At 35.0% G+C, this 22,442-nt stretch overlaps 1 protein-coding gene and 1 non-coding gene across 2 annotated transcripts in view; both read right to left on the reverse strand.

Annotated features, from left to right (window-relative positions):
- Positions 1 to 2,138: 2,138 nt before the first annotated feature.
- Positions 2,139 to 22,442, reverse strand: part of HNRNPLL (heterogeneous nuclear ribonucleoprotein L like) — a 37,949-nt gene continuing 17,645 nt past the window's right edge. Inside the window, exons 4-13 of the mRNA XM_088026398.1 lie at positions 22,116 to 22,196; positions 20,783 to 20,884; positions 20,625 to 20,697; positions 16,335 to 16,406; positions 11,343 to 11,560; positions 8,607 to 8,728; positions 7,924 to 8,125; positions 6,569 to 6,626; positions 6,380 to 6,478; positions 2,139 to 3,199 (exon numbers count right to left, since the gene is read on the reverse strand). Of these exons, the coding sequence (XP_087882524.1) occupies positions 3,144 to 3,199; positions 6,380 to 6,478; positions 6,569 to 6,626; positions 7,924 to 8,125; positions 8,607 to 8,728; positions 11,343 to 11,560; positions 16,335 to 16,406; positions 20,625 to 20,697; positions 20,783 to 20,884; positions 22,116 to 22,196 (1,083 nt within the window). The 3' untranslated portion in view covers positions 2,139 to 3,143. The remainder of the gene's footprint in view (positions 3,200 to 6,379; positions 6,479 to 6,568; positions 6,627 to 7,923; positions 8,126 to 8,606; positions 8,729 to 11,342; positions 11,561 to 16,334; positions 16,407 to 20,624; positions 20,698 to 20,782; positions 20,885 to 22,115; positions 22,197 to 22,442) is intronic.
- LOC148163517 (U6 spliceosomal RNA) lies at positions 9,334 to 9,440 on the reverse strand. The gene has a single exon (XR_015769058.1). It is a non-coding gene; the product is annotated as a U6 spliceosomal RNA (small nuclear RNA).

Here is a 22,442-nt window from a genome sequence, read left to right on the forward strand (position 1 = left end):
TTTAGGGGCACCTGGGTGGCTCGGATGGTCAAGCCTTCAGCTCAGGTCATGATCCCAGGGTCCAGGGATCAAGCCCCACATTGGGCTCCCTGCTCGGCGGGGAGTCAGCTTCTCCCTCTGCCTGCCGCTCCCCCTGCTTGTGCTCTAATATTTAAAAAAAAAAAAAAAACTTTACACCTGAAGAATTTACTCATCATTTTGTTGGGGAAAGAGAATTAAGACAGAGTTCATATCTAAAAGTCAATACCACTTAGGGGCGCCTGGGTGGCACAGTCGGTTGAGCTACCAGTTCTTGGTTTCGGCTCAGGTCATGACCTCAGGGTCCTGAGATCTAGTCCCGTCAGCTCCGTGCTCAGTGAGGAGTTTGCTTATGACTCTCTTTCCCTCTCCCTCTTCCCCTCCATGCTTTCTCTCTAAAACAAATAAATCTTTTTAAAATATAAATAAAAAATAGTCAATACCACTTAAACCAAACCTAAAGGGGCACCTGGGTGGCTCAGTCGGTTAGGCGTCTGCCTTTGGCTCAGGTCATGAACCCAGAGTCCTGGGATTGAGCCCCGCATCGGGCTCCCTGCTCAGTGGGGAGTCTGCTTCTTCCTCTCCCTTTGCCTGCCGCTCTGCCTACTTGTGCTCTCTGTCAAATAAATAAATCTTTAAAAAATAAAAATAAAAAATAAACCAAATCTAAATTAAATAAGCCCTGTCATCATTAAGTTTTTGTTTCTAAAATACAAAATAATCTATAACCATCACCATTACTTTTCAGAAGCGGGGAAGAGGAGACGACAATTATTACATAAACTCAGAAGTTATCTTTTAAAATTAAGACATCTTAATTTTGCAACAAATGTAGAAAAGTATTTATAGGGGAAGGGGAAAAAAAGCTTTGTTTATTGTAGCATTAGGTAAACTTAGGTTTTAAATTGGCAATGAATGAATGAGGAATGTACATACACAACACAGTACCATACACTTAAGAGTTTGTACACAAAGTTACCCTCGGCAAAACATACTGTATTCCATCGTAAGAGTCTAAAACGTCTCGACTGAATTTAAATTTTTCTAGGTCTTTAGAAGGCTAAAGGGACATTGTCTGCAGCTATTAAAATTCAAGGGGAAATAAATGTTAATGTGTGTTTAGTTTCCATCTTAACTTTCTATTCAATAGCTCTAAACTTTTTAAACCCGTCTCATTTCTGAAAGGATTAAGGCAAACTCTTGTAAGTTAAAATTCAAAATAAAACTTTTACAAAAGATCTAAATGGAACTTCTACTTGCAAATTTATTTAAAAGTCTCAAGATCACAAAACTGCTATTGCCAACTATTCAGTTAATCTGGGTAGATGAAACATTTCCCTCTTATTAAAGATAAATATAAAATGGCTGTATCACATTTTTATTATAAAAAAGCTATGAATTTGGGGCACCTGGGTGGCTCAGTTGGTTAAGCTTTGTCTGCTTTAACTCAGGTCATGATCCCAGGGTCCTGGGATTGAGCCCCGCATCAGGCTTCCTGCTCAGTGGGGAGTCTGCTTCTCCCCCTGCTTACGTGCTATGTCAAATTAATTAATTAATCTTAAAAAATGAATTTGATAACAAGTGTGCTATAGTCTTTCTTTTTTTTCAGATTTTATTTTTTACAAGAGTGAGAGAAAGAGAGCAAGCACAAGCAAGGGCAGTGGCAGGCAGAGGGAGAGAGAGAGGCAGACTCCCCACTGAGCAGGGAGCCCAACGCAGGACTCAATCCCAGGACCCTGGGATCATGACCTGAGCTGAAGGCAGACGCTTAACCAACTGAGCCATCAAGGCACTCAAGTGTGCTACATATAGTCTCTCTTTTTTTTTAAGATTTTATTTATTCATTTGACAGAGAGAGACACAGCGAGAGAGGGAACACAAGCACGGGGAGTGGGAGAGAGAGAAGCAGGCTTCCCGCTGAGCAGGGAGCCTGCTGAGCAGGGAGCCCGATGCGGGGCTCGATGCCAGGACCCTGGGATCATGACCTGAGCCAAAGTCAGACACTTCACAACTGAGCCACCCAGGCACCCCTATATATAGTCTCTTAATATCATGTTTTACACCCTACTTACACCTTCCTTACGATATATTCTTTCCCAAAAAAGGAAAAAAAACAGATCCAGTGGGAGAAAGAATGTTTAATAAATGGTGTTGAAACAAATAGCTATCTGTTTGGAATAAAAATAAAATTAGATCCTTACACCTTGCACCATATAGAAAAATACATATATTACTGATGGATTCAAGAGTAAAAAATAAAAATGCAAGTACCCAAAACTCTACATACAATTTTAAGGGGTTCTGGGACTCCCTAAAGCCCATTCATGGATCTCAGGTTAGGAATTATTAATCATAACTTCTATTAAAATCTTAATGCCAAATACCAGATGTGTTTTCAAGATCAAGTCACATGCAACAAATGAAGATGAACACATTAACTCATTGTTGTAACTTTATAAAATCTCCAAACTGGAACTAGAAACAGAGGCATGGCAATACAAATGGACAATGACTTAAAAAAAAAAAAATTACAACAATTTAAATAAGTTTGAGTGCATACTGTACAAGTGTATCCATGTCTGTTAGCCTTTCAGAAATATAAAATCAGCTAAATCTTTAGTACTTAAAATTCATTGTGTGCAATGTTATTCTCAAACTTGATTAAAATACTTAATAAATACAAGTTATGTTTAATATGAATAACTGCAACATACTTAAACATCTAAACATATAATAGGAATTCTATAATATTAAAATGCAATACTTTCACCTGCATTAATCTCATACACAATGGAAAAATACTTGCAGATAATTAGCATTAAGAATGCAAATATATTTTCACTGTGGAAGAAAAATAATAAGATTAGAAATCATATATTTGCGTAATCTACAAGGAAGCTGTAGATAGTCTACATTATGACATTCTATTTTAAAATGAAAACAATTCAATATTTAACTTTACAACAAGTTTACTCAAGGCAAAATATTTGTTTATTACAGAACAGGATCTTAAATCAAAGTAAGCAAGGCAACATTAGATCAACCATCTTAGTTTTTTTTTTAATGAAGTGTAGCTTTAAAATTGTAATAAAGGTGAACATAAATTCTAACATGCTCTTCTCTTCTTATAAATGGGATGATGTAGAAAAGCAAAGCTTCAATGTGTAGGGATTGGAACCATCTGCAAAAATTAAAAAACAAAGTTAACAGGTCACTTCATCAAACTTTCAAGATTACCTTGAATTAGCAGAGTAAATTATTTCACATTTTTATAAAATCAGAAGCGGAAACAGAAAGGAAAATTTCTACGTAAGGTAAGGGGAAGATTACTTTTGTACATCTCTACCAGCAGGTCAGCTACATGAAGGTAGGAACTTTGTCCACTGCTACATTCCTACTGCTCTAAACCTTATCTGACACATAGAGACACTCAATATTTCTTAGTAAATTAATTAATCATTACAGATAAACAGTATGGGATTAGGCTTATGTCCATCAGCAAAGTTCACTTTGCAGAATATATTAGAATAGCAATTCCTCTATAAAAGCCAGTTCAAACTGAATGGGAAGTAATCAGAGAGGGAGACAAACCCTGAGAGACTCTTAACTCTAAGAAACAAACAGGGTTGCTGGAGGGGAGGTCAGTAGAGGGGATGGGGTAATAGGGTGATGTGATGAGCACTGGGTATTATACGCAACTGATGAATTACTGAACTCTACATCTGAAACTAATGTTCTATATGTTGGCTAATTGAATTTATTTTTATTTATTTTTTTAAGATTTTATTTATTTATTTGAGAGAGAGAGTGAGAGACAGAGAGCACGAGAGGGAAGAGGGTCAGAGGGAGAAGCAGACTCCCCGCTGAGCAGGGAGCCCGATGTGGGACTCAATCCCGGGACTCCAGGATCATGACCTGAGCCGAAGGCAGTCGCCCAACCAACTGAGCCACCCAGGCGCCCTGAATTTAAATTAAAAAAAAAAAAGCCAATTCAAATACAGGCTGGGAAATGGGTAAGAATGGAATGTACAGGAAGATATTAATAAGCTGAAAAAGTTCCAGGAGAGCTAGTATTAAGTTCTAAAATTACCCCTCCAAAAAACAACAACAACAACAAGAGAATGATCCACAAAAAGTTTTCCATTTTATATATTTTTCTTTAACTTCTCAGACCAGGCAGAGATAATTCCTCCTCAATTAATTATGCAAAGAAACAATTCTGGTATCTTAACATATTAAAAAAATTTTTAATTCCTATAAAGGGAAAAGCATATAAATTAACAAGTATTTGCATGCACTGGAGAGGATAAAAAGATAAATAATTATTCCTGCCTCCAAGGAGTTTGAAATATATCTTGGGTATGTCTCAAATATGCATATAATTTTAAAGCCTTTAAAAACCTTCTAACAAATATTAGGCTTGATTTACTACTTAAAATTTACTTCTGTGACTAAAAGTTAAATGAAAGGAAGTATTCCTATTTATTTTTTGTCTTTTAATTAAAATTTTTAAATATAAAAAATATATAGATTGATATGATAAACCACCTAGCTTCAATAATTGTCAGCATTTGGCAGTCTTATTTCATCTACCTACCCGACACACCATTTTGGGAGCTGGAATATTTTTTTTTTTAAAGATTTTTATTTATTCATTTGCGGGAGAGACAGAGAGAGAACAAGCAGGGGAGAGGCAGAGGGAGAGGGAGAAGCAGACTCCCTGCTGAGCAAGGAGCCCGATGCGGGACTCGATCCCAGGACCCTGGGATCACGACCTGAGCCGAAGGCAGACGCTTAACCATCTGAGCCACCCAGGCGCCCGGGAGCTAGAATATTTTAAACTAAATCCTAGATACGTTTATTCTACCCATAAATCCGTCAGTGTGTATTTTTCTTTTTCCACATCACATCTAGTAAGATTATTTTTTCTTCCACTATTTAGAAAAATAAGGGTTTAACACCCTTTAGATCCAGGATCAAAATAAAGTACACAGCACAAAGCTTCAAAAGTTAAATACTTGAGCATACTTTGTGTGGTAGAAAAAGAGGTCGTTTACCATTCTGGAGAGAATAAACAGTGACAATTTCATTTAATACAAATTAAAACAATGGAATACCATTTTTCATCTATCATACTGGTTAAAGATTCAACATCTGACAAGACTCAGTGTTGGTAAAGAGTGTTGGGAAACGGGCATTCTCACATACCACAGGTAGAAATGTAAATTGGTACAACCTTTTTAAAGGGCACTCTAGCAACATTTATCAGAATATAAACCTTTATGTTCTCCACTACTAGGAAATTGCCCTACAAATACAAAAAGTGCAATGATAAGGATGTTGTATTATAGTAATAGAAAAAACAACTGGAAAAAAACTGTATTCATCAGTGGGGAAATGGGTAAATCAAACTGTGGTATATCTCTACTATGAATAGCTACTCTGCATATGCTTTAAAAAAAAAAGTAGCTTTGCAAGTGCTGATATATAGTTCTAAGGCATATTAAATGAAAACAGCAAGGCACTGAAGAGTTGTATAGAATAACCATTTTGTATAACTTTTAAAAATGTAGATATACATACACTGAGGAGGAGGAATAAAAGGAGACAAATAGGTTAGAAGTTGTAGAAAGCTTTAACTTTCATTTTGCACCTCATGTGCTGTCTTAAGTTTTTTAACCACATAAATGTATGTATTGCTTTCTTCTAAAAAGATCAACAGAGACTGTGGAAGCCAGCATCCAAGATGGCCCCAATGATCCCTACCCTCCTGGTATTCACAGCTCTGTACAGTCCCCTCCCACACTGTACCACGGATGGTCTGTGGGACCACAAGAATACAGCATAAGTGATAGTATGTCACTTCCAATGTTAGGTTATAAGAGACACTGTGGCTTCTGTTTTAGTCTTTTGCTCTCATCCATCTTGGATCACTCACTCTGAAGGAAGCCAGCCACCATGATGAAATGGCCAATGTAGCTTCAGTGGACTTGCAAACAACCACATAAATGAGCTTGGAAATGGATTTCCCAATCTCCAATCATGACTTGAAATGACTGTAGACCCAGACAACAGCTTGACTGTAACCTCAAGAGACCATAAGCTAGAAACACCCAGCTAAACTGTACACAGAATACTGACCCTTAGTTTGCTGTTTTAAGCTGCTAAATGTGGTAATCTGTTACATAGCAATGGGTAACTAATATAAGGATTGTGTGGGTTGTGGGATTTGTAGGACTTTTTTCTTCATACTTCTCTATTAAAAGAAAACAACAACAAAAGCAGTAAGTGTTATTTTAAAATTATTGTCGATGTTTCTAAAGTTACTCCTACTGAATAATTATGACACAATTTTACTTACTTGGAACTCTTATCTGGTAGTGATTAAGTGCCGTAAGGGCTTCTACTGCATCAGTTTTGCACTCCCATTCTAATAGCCCAGAAAGTGTTTTGGCAGAAGCTAAAACAAAACAAAGAAACACAAATCCAGTTGTTACGTGCTTGTCATCAGTTTAACCAGAAAACTTAAGAAGAGGGAATGTGCACTTACGTTTTGCATCAAACACTTTATATTTGATGAATGTAAGAACTTCATGGTCATTACATAACTGTCAAAGAAATGTGAAACTCCATTAAAAATATGGCCAAAATAATATTCCTGCCTTTTACTTTTTTAGAAAGTAAACTTTATGGGGGCACCTGTGTGGCTCAGTCGGTTAAGCGTCCGGGACTCTTGATTTCAGCTTAGGTCATAATCTCAGGGTCGTGAGCATTGGGCCCCAGCATGAAGCCAGCTTAAGATTCTCTCTGTGCCTCTCCCTCTGCCCCTCCCCACCCCCCTGCGTGCACTCATGTGCTCATCATGCTCTCACTCTCTCTCTCTAGAATAAAGAAAAATAAACTTTATGGCAGCATTTAAGTCTGGCATGAATGAATTAAATCAAACATGTTTTTATTTATTAGTATTTTTTTCGATAGAGAGAGAGACAGGGAGAGAGGGAACACAAGCAGGGGGAGTGGGAGAGGGAGAAGCAGGCTTCCCGCTGAGCAGGGAGCCCCATGCAGGACTTGATCCCAGGACCCTGGGACCATGACCTAAGCCGAAGGCAGACGCTTAACGACTGAGCCACCCAGGCGCCCCCAAACATATTTTTAGATTGGTAAGTTCTATGAGAAAATAAACTTTAAAAAGTGATATTCTATAAACTATGTAAATAATTTAGTGCTGTACGATAAAACCACAGATTTATAACTGAAATATGTATTCTCAGAGTTATTAGGATTTATCTAGTACCTAAGGGACAGAGTGGAGTTCCCAGACATTTTCCCAGAAAATCAATTCTTTTCTGAAGCATGTACTACAGTTTGGCAAAAAGCCAGGGATATATAAAATTTTGTTATGGGCAAGATTTTTTTTTTTAAAGATTTTATTTATTTATTTTTACGAGAGAGAGAGAGTGCACATGAGCACGAGTGGGAGGGAGGGGCAAAGGGAGAGGGAGAAGCAGGCTCCCTGCTGAGCAGGGAGCCCAATGCGGGACTCGATCCCAGGACCCTGAGATCATGACCTGAGCCGATGGTAGATGCTTAACCAACTGAGCCACCCAGGTGCCCCCTGTTATGGGCAAGATTTAAGGGCATAATAAAAGAACTCACTGAATGCAGAAGTCAGGTATCTCATTCTAATTCCAACTCTCAAAAAGACTGAGCCACAAATCAACAAAAGACTAAAAAGGCTAATGCAGAATGGAGGCCAGAAAAGTACAGAGTGAACTAAATAACAAAATACTAATAATGTCCAAAGCAGATGATGAACAGACCAAGACTTTAAAATGAGGCTAAAATATTATAAATTTTAAAATAAGAAATAGGAACATTCTACACAGTTGTATTTCAGCCACCTACCTTTGTGAAAGTCTCCTCTGTGACACACAATGGAACATTATAATAATGCAGCACACATGAGGGTGGCTGGATTATATTCTTAGATGCTTGACCAGCACTTGTAAAGCGATTATTTTTGCTCATTGCAAAATCTTTGTAGCTACTTGTACCATCCTCCAGTTCAAATATTTGACTTGGAACAACTGAATGTTGTTTAGACACACTAAAGATTGGGAAGGAAAAAGTATAGAAGATACCTTGTTAGATGTAAAGCAACAAGTAGGCAGTGTCAAAAGGTTAATATCTATGCCTGCATCAATTTTAACAAATAAGACAAATGTAGCTATTTAAATGTGATTTAGTTATTTAATATTTTAAACATTTATTTGAATACTTAAATTTAGTTTAATTTATAAACCATCACTCTTATAGTTTAGGTATATTCTCACATTAGGAAACTTTATATAAAACTTGCCCATTTTTAACATGCTGTTTTATAATCATAACACTAAAAACTAGGTATAGGTGAGCAAAACCTGAATTATATGAACCTAACATACTTTGTCTAAAATGATAACATTATAGGTGCTAGTTTCAAATGTGCTCTCAGTTACATTAAAATATTCTGAAATTAAAATTAATATCTCTAATAAAAATGAAGATTTTTTAATACTTTTAAAATTTACCACTTTTAAGATAATTACCAAACATTAAGTCTTTTCCCAAATAATTTGACATTGTTAAGGTGTGTGACAGCTCTTTCTACAGCATACTCATCACCCATTTCTACCAGTGCTGTACCAGGAATGGTCTTCATAAATTTTACCTGTAAATACAAAATCCCAAAAAGGTGACTATTTATTTCCCTTCTATAATAACGGATTTTCTGAAAGAGAGTATGATTTAAGTGGTTGAGGTCAAATATGGAAGATCACCTGGAATCTTGACTTTACTCTGCTGTGCTATTAGACACTCATAAGTCTTACCAAAATTTAACAAAGTTAAAAAGGAAGACTATAATTCTATTGTGTAGCACAATGAAGAAGAGCACAGGCTTACCCTGGCTCTGCTACTTATTTTGTGATTTGGGGTGATTTTCTTCTCTGAGCCAGAGATCTCCCTATAAAACAGAGACAATGATAATACCTGCTGGGTTTATCAATATTTATTCATTCAACAAATATTTATTAGGTGCCTAAATGTTTTGATAAACACTGTGCTGGGTACTGGGTATTAATGGTAAACATAAAAGATACAGTCTTCTTGAAACTTATATTCCGGTAAGTAGGTCAAAAAATTTTAAAGTAAAAAATGATTCCCAACTACTCAGAATGCTGTTAAAGCAATAAACAAGATGCTGTAAGAAATAATGCATGATAGCCTTGAGACAACACTGCCAGGAGGAAGGCTTGTACAAGGTAGGGGCAGTTTTAAAAACAGGCGTACTTCACAAATTTTCATGGCATCTTGGGCAGAGGCCATACTTAGCCTCTTATATTATTCTAATTTTAGTAGATAACACTATAGTAATAAGGGTTAAATGGGTTAATGTATGATAATCATTCAGCATAGTACCTACCCCTTAGAAAGTCCTTCAATAGCTATTCTGTACCACTAACATTGGTGACACCTTGAGATATTTGTTAGCCTTAGAATACTACGAATGGATTTAATAAATGCAGCATAATAGCATTTATATCCACCCTTGCAACTACCGATTTTAATGGGCTATTCCAGCATTTTTATACTATACCTGTACTTGAACAAAACTCAGTTGTAGCAGGACTTTTCAGCTTTACTTGAAATCAATTATCTTCTTGTGGGCAAAATTTCTATACTTTGATTTAATCCAATAACATCCTACAAATCTAACAACGACTAAATAAATATCTTATGTTAAATATGTAGCTCTTATACTTATAAATCTAAAAAAAAGGTGAGGCATAATTACCTATATATAGGTCTTTTAAAGGACTAGCATAGCCTAAGTTTCATGTATCATAATAGATCATTTAAAATATTTTTTTTGACATGTGAGACTGGAATTGTTCAAATAGCACACAGAAAACTTTTAAGTTTATTAGACAAAATGACTTAGGTTTCTAAATCATGAGATAATTAGTTCATAAGAGAAAAGACAAAGATATACTAAAGATGTTGATTTAACTGACTGATCTGATTGTTTACAAATGTGAAAAGCACAAAGAGAAAAGTAACATTATGTGATAAGGTTAAAATACACATTAAAGCCCATTTAGTTATCAAACATGCAGTTCCTAAACCCTAACACCTAGGTGTCTAAGATAAATGTCTGTGTGAAAAAATCTGAACTACTTCTCCCAGTGTTGCTAAATCTGTCCATGTATTCCTGGCAAGTTATATAAGCAGAAACACCCCATATGTTCTATCCCTAGACCAATGTGGGATTTTCTTTCTTTTCTTTTCTAAATGTGGTCAAATGGTTATGTTGAGAAAATTCTTGTTCCAGAGATTTTTCTGAGTTGCTTTCTCAGTTCAAGGAGACTTTACTTTAGAATTAATGAACTAAGAACTAAGAGTACCAACTTTTGAAGCCAAGCTCCTCCTCCCACACATTTATGACTCACATACTTGTACCTTTTAATTGTTGTGAAAAGAACACTAAAATCACTCAAAACAATAGAGAAAAAAACATTATCTCAGTACTGAAACTCAAGTTGGCAAGTGTATCAAATAACTGGTAACTTAAGATGACCAATCATTTCCCCAGTTAAATTTCCATGATTTTTTAGAAAATAGTTTAAATATCTACTTTATGATACTATTTTAAATATTTATGAGACATCAATGAACAAAACAGCACAGATCTGGGGAAATGGTTGTCTAATGAAAATAGGATTATAACTTTAAAGATCTTTAAAATATGTAAAATTTAAATATTTTGCTACTTTCTGAGTGTAATCCAGATAAAGTTTTGAATACATTTTGTCAGTTTCAAATACTGATAGAGCTAAAAGCACATTGTTCCTCAGAAGATACTGGAAATCTAGCATTTGAGAGGCAAGTAATTAAACCTAGAACTCTCCTAAAATTCCATGACTTGTGGCCAAGCTCCATGAAAATACTGCTCTTTCAAATTCTGTAGTTCGACATGTTAAGTGCTAGAAACACTTTGCAATGATAAAAAAATGCAGGCTAGTAATTGATTAAACTACTGTTTTGGACTTCTATTTATATTACCTATTTTTAAAGTATTTTTAGTACCAACAACCTATACTAATCACTTACCAACAAAAAACAATTTCTGAAGCTTCTACCTAATGAATTTTTAGCTTATGTGGGTTACTACTAAAAGAACTTGTATGTTCCTAATACAAGGGGAAGACACATGTATTTGCTGCCTTTTCAAACTTTCCTACTAGATATCCTAGCAAAAGAAATTAATATAAAACGAAACTTACCTTTTCAATATTTCCATATAAGCAGAATAAGTTGAACACTCTTGAACAATTCATTTTTAGCTGATGTAATCCACTAACCATTACAACTGAACCAGAGGGATTTCCTCCATGCATGTAAGAGGAAGAAGCCTGTGGTAATGGATATGCAACAAGCTCAGGCGTATCTCGAGAGCCCATTCTGTAACGACTTGGTAAAGGCAATAATGGACCATGGGATCCTATAAAAATGATAAACAAAACAAAACACAACTTTAGCAGATATTCTTCACCACATTAAAAGTAAACTATTAATATTAGCTAGTTTGATGTATGTCCAAGGAAAACTCAAATAAATGTGTTAATATTCAAATATAACCTGTGGGGATTAATAAAATCTGTATTTCTGTGTACCAGATCTAAGATACATTGACCTGCACATCCCTGTATATACATCAGGCTTTACGTTTAAAAAATACTGTTTAACAAAAAAGTATATAAGGTCAGGCCACAGATAGCAGGGATGGGAAGAATCAGTGTAAAACTTTGGGTCGCTGTGTACAAACTGTATCTTAAATTTTTTTTAAAAAACCTTCTGCCAACATCTTTTGGAGGATAATACAATAAAATATACAGGGAAATCTTGAAAACTATCTCTATACAGACATAACAAAAAGAACATCTCTAGTTCCACTGAAAAGCTATCTCCTTTTCACTCCTACTCCTTTTACTGTAACGTGCTTTCTGGTATTTTATTCCCCTAATTCTAATTTAGGAAACGAAATTCCTAATTTCATTAATATCTCACCTACTCAAAGGTGTCATTTATTCAGCATCCCACATTATCTGAAACAACATCAAGAACCCAGAATAATGCCTGAATATCTGAAACCGTTGTCACAAAACACACACAAATCTATGTCTCATACTAAGAATCCTTATAAAGAATCAACTTTCTAATTTTAGAATAGTTCTAAACAACTTTGATTTATCCAGTTTTCCCATCCATAACAGATTGGAAGTAACAAGAAAAATAAAGCTAAAGTGAATGGAACAGACAGGAATAGGGGAGTCTGGAGAAACTGATACTAAAAGCAGGCATAGGGCACATTCACAAGAGCAAGAAGAGAAAGTCGTAAGAACTGAGAAGCAACTAAGAAACTGACTCAAACTGGTGGTTGCCGGAGGGGAGACGAGAGGCGGTGAAATAGGTGAAGGGGATGGGATCAAGTACCAACTCCCAGTTACTAAAAAATAAGTCTCTGGGATGAAAAGTACTATGGAGGGAATATGGTCAATAATATTGTAATAATGTTGTATGGTACTACACTTATCACGGTGAGCACTGCACAATGTATAGAATCATCCAATTGCTAGGTTGTATACCTGAAACTAATATAACATTGTATGTCAACTATACTTCAATTTAAAAAAAAAGCAGCAGCAACTAAAATGGAGGCATAGGGCGCCTGGGTGGCTCAGATGGTTGGGCGTCTGCCTTCGGCTCGGGTCGTGATCCCAGAGTCCTGGGATCGAGTCCCGCATCGGGCTCCCTGCTCCTTGGGAGCCTGCTTCTCCCTCTGCCTCTCTCTCTCTCTCTCTCTCTCTATCTCTCATGAATAAATAAATAAAAATCTTAAAAAAAAAATGGAGGCATAGCTCAGAAATATAAACCTACGTGTTAGGTGCTCCTAAGTTAGTGATTACAGAAGTATACTCTTATAACATGCAAAGGTCCTCCTGATGTGCAAGAAACCAATCCAAAAACCCAAGTCCTTTCCTCATTTCCGTTAGGTGCTCCTGAGTTAGTGATTACAGAAGTATACTCTTGTAACATGCAAAGGTCCTCCTGATGTGCAAGAAACCAATCCAAAAACTCAAGTCTTTTCCTCATTTCTCAAGAAGTAAGAATATGCAATGCTACTGATTCTCATTTTTATGTAAGAGATACTTGTCATCTACTAAGTAAGGTACTAAGAACTACATTTTGGTATTCATAGCATGCTATCAGAGCTCATGCGGACTCCAATTCAGTATTTAGTATTCTAAATATAACTGCCATTCATAACAACACAGCAATACCACCACTGAGCACACACACATGTGAATTCCTACAATTTCATGAAGGAAGAAACACTTCATCAATGCATCATCATCAGTGTTGCCTGAAACTGGAATGGTTTTCAACTGCCCTTCTTGCTGGTAATTAGTAGTTTATCAAAACAATATAGCTCATGGTGAGTTACTTGTTAGTAACAACACATGTTTTGGCCTCCAATTTAAACTTTATATATATATGCTGGGGTCAAATATCAATCATTCTTATCCCTATTGCAAAAGTACATATCCATACTATACCGTCCCTCCACTACCACCATTTGCTTGTACAGTAATGACACTTCACTATTATCACTAAATTTTCTTTTTCGTAGAAAGTAGAAAGATGTGTGCTGGATGGGCAGTACAAACTTCCACTCTACCTTAAGTTGGCCAAAAATGTTGAGATCCACTGCCATAGGTAACAACTGAATTCAGTGCAAGAAAATGTAACTGATCAGGATTAAATTACGTTATCTACACTATTTAAATTGTTGCCTATATTGTTTAAGAAAATAGAAAATCTTTTTAAAGGTTTCTATACATAAAAAAGTTCATACAAAATGTTTTGATGCTTAAAAAGTTAATACTTCAGGTATTAAAAAAATTCACTTATGTGGGAAAATGCTACATAAATGGCATTATTATCATTTGGAAAGCATTGCTCATCCTTGTACTTTAAAATCTTTGGTCCAGGAGCCATATCCAAAGATGCTTGCAATTAATATACAAACTTTTCTTAGACCCACAGAAACTAAATCTGTACAAAAGTGGTAAAAATAGTATTTTTCAAGTATGAGGACGTCTACCAGTTCACCTCATAGAACAGGGCTTCCCAAAGTAAAAGATTTAAAGAGTTCTGAAAGCACAGATTTATACTGCTATAAAAAAAAAACCAATGAATAAATTTAATTTAATTAAATAATTAAGCCTTTTCTATTCCCTCATTCTCATATACCATCATAAAGGGAAAGCCACCCATGATATGACACCAAAATGCAAAAACACCTGTTTTGCTGAATTGCTGATCTGAAGGGATACAGCTCAATTTGCAGTTTTTAAAAAGGCTCAATATATCACTAGCACCTACTCCCCATCTTCTTCGCTTTCCCCCCAATTTCCTCACCTTACTTCTCTTCTCCACCTCTTTTTATTCATCTCTCTCTCCTCCTATACTCCCCTAGGAAAGCAGAACAAGTTATCCTCAGAGAGTTAACTGTTTCAATGGACATAGCTCAGAATGGATGCCCCTACACAACCCCACCACAACCATTCCTCCTCAGCAGAACCCTATTTAACTGCCAATGCAAAGAATTTTGCACCTCTCTTTAAGTAAGCTTACATTAAAATTTACACACAAACATGCAAAATCAATTAGGGTATGAAATTGACAAAGAATTTCACAACAGGCTTTTTAAAAATATAAAGAGGAATTTTTATATTTAAAAACAAAGTTCTCGGCATGCATATATTTTTATTTATACAATTTATCAGTAAGATATATTTTATAAAGAAAGGCAAACCTGAAAACTCATACTGAAAAAATAGTCTGTGTCAACACTACCACAGTAAGGTTCTTTGTCCTTCATTTATTCTTTCACAGATTTTTCTAGACCTCTTTGGCAAAATATTTAAACAATTTTTAGCCTTCCGCTGACTGCCATGACACATATACCCCACAACTACACTACAAACTTGTGGTTAGCAATTCTTTGTAACCTTCCATTATGGGCAGCACAGTAGGCTCCTAATAAGTGTTTCTTTACTGCAGGAGAACTATCCATATGACCAGATTTAATATTTATGCTGTTAAACAGCTAAGAAAAATGATCAAGGAACTCACTAAAACAACGGTAGGAAGATTATCATTCTATACCACATTTACTGTTTTGACAAAAAAAAAAAGAGATTGTTTCAATCACTTCTGCCATATAGACTACCATAGCAACCTGAACAAACACACACACACACACACACACACACACACACACAGAGGTACTAAATCCCAGAGTTCAAAAAAAGACACTAAGGAATAAGCTAAAACTCACGGCTAAGAAGAGTCATCAAACATGTAGGCAATTTGAAAACATTTCAGACAATAGGCAACACAGGGAGATTTTCGAAGATAAATCCCAAGAGTACAATATAGCAATTTCTATCTTCTACCACTTCAAATAGCATTGTACTTCAGCTTTAAACCACAGAATAGGTGGGGCCAATAACTACTACTAAAAACTAAAAAAGATTAAAAAACACAGAACTTATAACCAGTTAAAAGTCTTATCAATAGCAATTCTCAACATTTACCCCTACAAGGACAATAGTCTGATACCTCTTTCCTGAGGAAGAATATTATTCTAGGTTTCATGATCTTAATCTTACCAAGATAGCAAACATTAAAACAGAAGTTTTAAAAGAGGAATTAAATACAAACAAATTTAGCCAAAGCCAAAATACCAACTGTAGAACTAAAAAATTAGGCTCTAACCAGAAACATGTTTCTTTTTGACAAATGCCCCATTCTTTCTGCCTTTATTACTCAAAGTTCCTCTTTGTTCATAATTGCTAGAATGGAAGAAAATATACTTACTAACCAATAGTATTTCCTTTTGGTCCTCTAACAGACCAGAGGCCATTACTAATCAAAACCAAACCAAACCAAACCAAAATGGTAAAAAAGCTTTCAATCCCCAACCAATAGCTCTCATTCATCTCAAGGATTATATGATATATCAATATCCTAAGAAAACAAAGGATTTTGGACAACTCCTTGGGAGTACATTATAAGGGACAGATCCTCTATAAACCAAGTCAGGTGAGCAGGAAAAATAGAGACAAGATATGTGCCATTCTTCATCAGAAAAGCAAAAATTCTAATAGTTCATCTATACTACCTTCCTTCTGCCTTGACAAACTTACCATAGCCATCATGTCTAAACGAAGAAGGGTGTTCTCCCAAAATGGCTTGTCTCTGGCGACCCTTTCCTCTATCTGACACAAAAGTAGAAACATGGTTTTAACAATTTTGACCCAAGTACTTAACAGAGTACTCACATGGGAAACACCCATTCAAAACATCCATTACAATTCATAAAAGAAATATGATTCCTGGTTAACTTTAAACATCCATTCATATCCAATTTAAATACAAACACCAAGAGTTTAAGGAAGTAATTCTATCTAACAAATTCCACTTAACTTGAAATATCTTTTTGGCAAATGCCAAATACAATCACACTTTCAAATTTAAGGAAAGAATGGATACTTTTCAGAAAGTGAACATACACAATGCTAGAGTTTGACACTGTACAGAAGTTTTTACCAATACATGTCTTTAAAACAAGCTTTAAGTGCAGTACTTTTGAAAGACAGTACCTGAATCATACTATTAGCTTCAACAGCAACACATTTTCAAAGTGGGCTTCTTTCAAGAAGTTCAGCATAAGCCAACAACAACCTGTATTACATGGTTTCACAATCAGTAAACACAGAGTATTTTGTATGTATATACACATATTTACAAACACCTACTGACTTGAGAGCTGGAAATTTGCACATCACTGGCCCATATTATATCATGGATTGGTCATTGTCTATAGACCTTAACACCAGGCAGGACTATGAGCACCCCCCCAAAGTTTAAATATGCCAAGATAAAGCTAACCAAGGGGGCTACATTATTGGATGAGAGTACTACAATACTCCTAAAAAATAATTTTTATTCTAGCTACGTTTTCAGGAAAGGCATGCCAATTTTCCTAAATTTAATTTGAGACATCAAAAAAAAAATTACTTGTAAGTTTCTAAAATAGCACTTCCTATGTTGGTTGGTAAATTTTAGAAATTACTGTACAATACTTTTAGAAAGTTTGCTGATCAAATTATAGTACCAAATAAGATTTTTTTTTTAAATGTATCTTATGAGTCTGGTCATTCTAATCTTTGAAAATTCATAGAAAGGCTTTCTATAAATCCTTAGTCATCTAAACAAATGAGGTTTATGGGAGATGAGAAATAATTTTCACTTCAGCCCAGAGAAGTATCATTTTAAGTACCTATTCCAAGTTATAGCATTATAAAAGGGACCTAAGAGGTCATCTTATTCAACTTTTATTCAGTATATAAATTCTCTTTACACCATCCCTATCAATTGGAACCATCTAGCCCTCTGCTTACCCAACACCAATAACAAGGTACTCACTACTTTCCCTTACATTTTCAGTTGGTCCTAAATAATGAGATAATTTTTATATTGTATAGAAATTGGTCCTCTACCCATATTTTATCCCATTCGGGCCTCACAGACTTCATCTTTCTCCAAAAACCCTCTCAAATGCTGCCAATTTATCAAGATCCTCCCTCCATTTCCCCAAAGTCATTTCTTCTCCAGTCATTCACAGTTCCTTCTTTCCATTACATGGGTTCCAGCATCATAATTTAAGTCCCACTCCTCCTGAATTAATCCAGTCTGCTAATCCCTCCTGTTAATATTCTTCTACTTAAGCATGCCACCAAACACTACATGCAATTCCTTTTCTGATCTAAGGAATCTTAACCAAAACCACCATAATGTCTTCATGGCTCAGTTTTATTGATACAGTTAAGAATGTGCTATATAAAGGAAAGAGCACTAGACTGGGAATCAGAAGATTCCAATTTAACCACTAATTCACTGTATAATCACAGAAACTCACAATCTTCATTCATAAAATGAAGGAGTTAGAGTGGATGGTCTCCCAAGGTATCTTTCAGCCAAACATTCTCATTATTAATAATTCTCTTCATTCAAAGCATTCACTACCTAATAAAAGGTCACATAAAACAGAAGTGTGCAGAAGAGTCAAATACTGATCACATCAGTCTATAAATAGTGGTTTGTGACTTTTCATGAATTCATCTGAAATCTGATGGAAACTGTGTATCTTCTCCCCAAAAAGATGCACACATATACAAGTTTTTGTTTAACATTTCTGGAATGATTCTCTGGAGTCCAGGTTAAGAACTTTTTGCACTAAAATGTAATTTGGGCTGAAAAGGGACTTTCAAAAATGAGGTTATATTTATTACAGAGATTTTTTTGGTAGAAAAAGTTACAATTCAGTATCAACTTGAGTGGAAGATGAAGTCACTACAAAAACAAAAACGGAAACTGCTAGTCTTGCCAGACAAATATCAGGAATTAGAAAGCAAGAATGTTTTCCCCTTGAAAACCAACCAAACTTCTGCTTTACTTCTTTATATTTCACTATTTAAGTATCTACCTCATACGTTTCTAACCTTTCCTGACTGTAATTCCTTGTATCAAAAACTAATCTAAGCTGGCTCTGCGGAAACTTTAAACCCAGAAGAACAGATGTAAACACTATTAAAATAAGAAGCACATCTACAAATGTTTTAAGAGACATTAAGAGAAATGTAACCAAAACTCACTGTTTCAAATGAGTTAAAAAAAAAAAAAGTATTCAATAACAGACTGTAATTTGACAGAAGTGAGAGATTTCTCATCAACCACTTGTTCTGTTGTTTGAGTACTAAGGCCTTGTTTTCCAATACTGCATTCAACTGTACCAAGCCTATGCCAAACAGATTTGTAAATAGGGAAAAATGTGGGGTCCAGCCAAAGCTGCATCACAATACAAACCTGTCTGCAACCCCATGCATAAGGCAAGATGATTTCCTAAGAATTGAGAATTAAAGGGGCCAATCAGCCAAAGTTCTAAATACTGGAACATGCAAAGGATCATCACATTGTCCTTCATTTTCTCTTTTGGCAAGAGTACATGCACTACTGAGTCCCTACTGCCCAAGATATTTTGGATGCCGTAAAAATTTTTCCTACTTTATGGACTTTTACAGATATGCTCATCTTGGTGAGTTTTTTCAACATGTGGTTCACACACTGATATTGTAGTTGAGGTGTAGCCAATACTGCAGCCCCCTTGTTTTTACAAGATCCACATTTTAATTTGTATATTCCAGAATTGCCACACAGTTAGTTGAACAATTTTATCAGTCAAATCTATGCTCATGAAATCTAGCATTTATAAGTTATAGGTGAAAATGCATCTCAAATGAAATGCTCTTATTTTAAGATTTATCAAGTTTAAATATAGTCTACCTTAAACAGACATGTTACTTTCACCTACATTTGAAATGTCGAAATTTCTAGTTACACAAGTTAACATGAGTAATAACCTTAAATCGTTACAAAAAGTAACAACTTATAAACAGCCACTTTACAAAAAATCAAACCACACAGAAACCATCTTTTACATATAATGCAACTTTTCATCATTATGTTAATCTGTTCAATGTCCACAGTTAAGGAAAAAAAACCCCAAAAGAGTATATTTAAGTGCAGCAAATGTGCACCTTTCTAATCCTTTTATCTTTAATATCTGTGTGGATTGGTTGAGCATTAGCAGTTCTCAAGACCTATAGATAAATTGGCCCTGGTTATTTGCCAATTAACAATTTAAATCTAAGCTGAAAACAGTTACATTAATGGGCATTAAGATTTACAACATTGTAAATAAAGTCTAGTACCCGTTAGTGAAAAGTCTTAAATTCTACAACTGAAACCTTAAGGGAAATCAGACCAATATACACATACAACTTGAATAAATGGGCACAGTCTATCATGGTGTTCATCCCATGCAAGTCTGAAGTACTGTTAAGTGTCCTCCTTTAAAAACTTGGGGTGATGGTGCATGCAGTATGCAGTCAAGGTGAATTGCAAGTCTGAGTTTTTCAGAGGGCTTTTTGCTGATGCCGATGTTGTGCATGATGAAGTGTAGAGTCAGCCTGCTGGAGTCCTCTATCCTTCTTAATGCCTCGTCCAGCTTGGGGGGAAAGTCCTTTCCATAGAGAAGCAGTGTGCAAGTTTGCAGTTTGTAAGGAATATTCTGAATCAGTTTCCTCTCCTCCAAAGAGAGAGAGCTGCTTGGAGAAATGCAAGTCCTTGAACTGCGGGCGTGCCTGTATGTGTGGGCTCCTTGTTGAACTAAATATAAATAACTCAGTACATACCAGTAGGGGGCACTAATTTCAAGGTTATTTTCCAGCATTACATGGCCTTTTGCAACAAAAGCATTCACCAACAAGGTTTTCTTTTGAATGAACTAGCTCACCTCCGGAAAAAGGAATCTAACTGTATGTAAAAATTTGTCAGCAGATTTAAGTACATTCTAAAATGCATAAAATACTTACCTCGTCTTCCCAAATATGGTTTAGTGTAGTCCCAACTGTCATTGTCATTCCTAATAACATTTAGACGAGTTGGCTGTTAAGATTAAAAAGAAAGTAAGCTCAAATTATATATCCAAAGCATAAATATTTCTTTGGCTAAGTGTTGAAAAAATATTTACCCTTGCATATTCGATTTTTAGTGTGCAACATCCAGCATATATATCTGCTCCATTGAGTGCTGCTTTAGCTTTCTGGGCACAAAGGACTGATTCAAACATAAGCTCTATTAAGGAAATTTGGTTTAAGGTGTCCAATATTTAATTATTATTCACTGCCTAAGAAAAGGACTGAAAATAAACATAATTCTCCCTTCTAGAAATGTTTTACCAATAAAATTTCTAGATGAATTTTAGGAAAATTCATTTTTAAGAACCAGGATACCAAAGAAAACATAATAAACCAAACTATCTACATTAATCCTTCTAAATAATCAAAAGTACTTTATAAATTGAAAAGAAGAGGGGAAATGGAGCATGGTCCCATTCCCTGGCAAATGACAGTTTGCTATCTAGAAACAGGAAATATTTTACTCTTAAAGGAGGAAAAACATTACAAAAAACCAAAACTATATAAAACAAATAATTTGATTTTTATATATTTCTGAGAAGACAGTTTTATAATCACTTAACTATCTTCATTTTATTGGTTTTAAAAAATTACTTGGGTCTACCGTTGTTTAAAAAAAAAAATCAAACCACCAAAGTGGTTTAAAAAAAAAAAAAGGACAAAAACACCTTGCTTGAAGTCAGCACTATTAAGAGTTTGCTGTATAGCCCCCACCTTTTTTATGCATACACATGTACACACAGGTTGGGGGATAGTTATTTTTTTACATGGGATTATACAATACATACTATTTTGAAACTTGCTCTTTTTACTCAACAATTAAATTTAACAAAAAAGTTTTTACATAAACCATGACCATTTGAAAAATTCAACCAAAAAAGGGAAGAAGAGTTTTGTATTCCTGACTCTATAAAGTTTTAGTACTTCCAAATTACCTATTTTAAGGAGAGAGTCAGAATAGTCCATTTGGGATGCATTTTAAAAAGGTACAAATGAGCACTGGGTGTTATATGCAACTAATGAATCGTTGAACACTACATCAAAAACTAATGATATACTATCTGACTAACTGAACATAGAAAATTTTAAAAAATAAAATAAAATAAAAAGGTATAAATGTACATATTATCAAATAATGTTATTTCTTCCCCATTAAAAAGAAAAGCATACTGTGAGATGAAGTACTGGAATGTTTTTAGGTAACAAGTTATTCTTATCTGTGGGTACTGCAGTTTCATTTTTTAAATCTAAAACAAGTAGATCTTTGGAGAAGAGCAGAGAATACATACCACTTGTCAGGATATGATTAAGCAGGAAAAAATAAGACCATATTACACAGAAATCTTATACATCAATAAAAAAATTTATAGGTAAAGGATATTCAACCATTGCTTGTATCCCATTTCTCTTGAATATAACAATACGTTGTACTTTTCCAACAGGGTTGCATACAGTGTATAAAACATCCTATGAAGGAAAGAAAACAAGATTTCTTCACATTTTATATTTGGCAAAACAAGAAAATTACACCCTGCTTTTTTTAACTTAAAAAAACCTCAAGACATCATTTCTATTCATTACTAATTAAACTTTTACTAATTAAACTTTTAAAAACTGTTACACTTCTAAAGTTATTTCCTCACCCATACAGTATATCCAACATTAGAGAAGTTAAAATGAAACATTTCAAAAGGACTGCCATCTATTTTATCT

This window comes from Eumetopias jubatus, unplaced genomic scaffold (genome assembly GCF_037043125.1).
Source record: "Eumetopias jubatus isolate StellerSeaLion01/CBP00866 unplaced genomic scaffold, mEumJub1_p1.0 scaffold_9, whole genome shotgun sequence".
Taxonomy (NCBI): domain Eukaryota; kingdom Metazoa; phylum Chordata; class Mammalia; order Carnivora; family Otariidae; genus Eumetopias; species Eumetopias jubatus.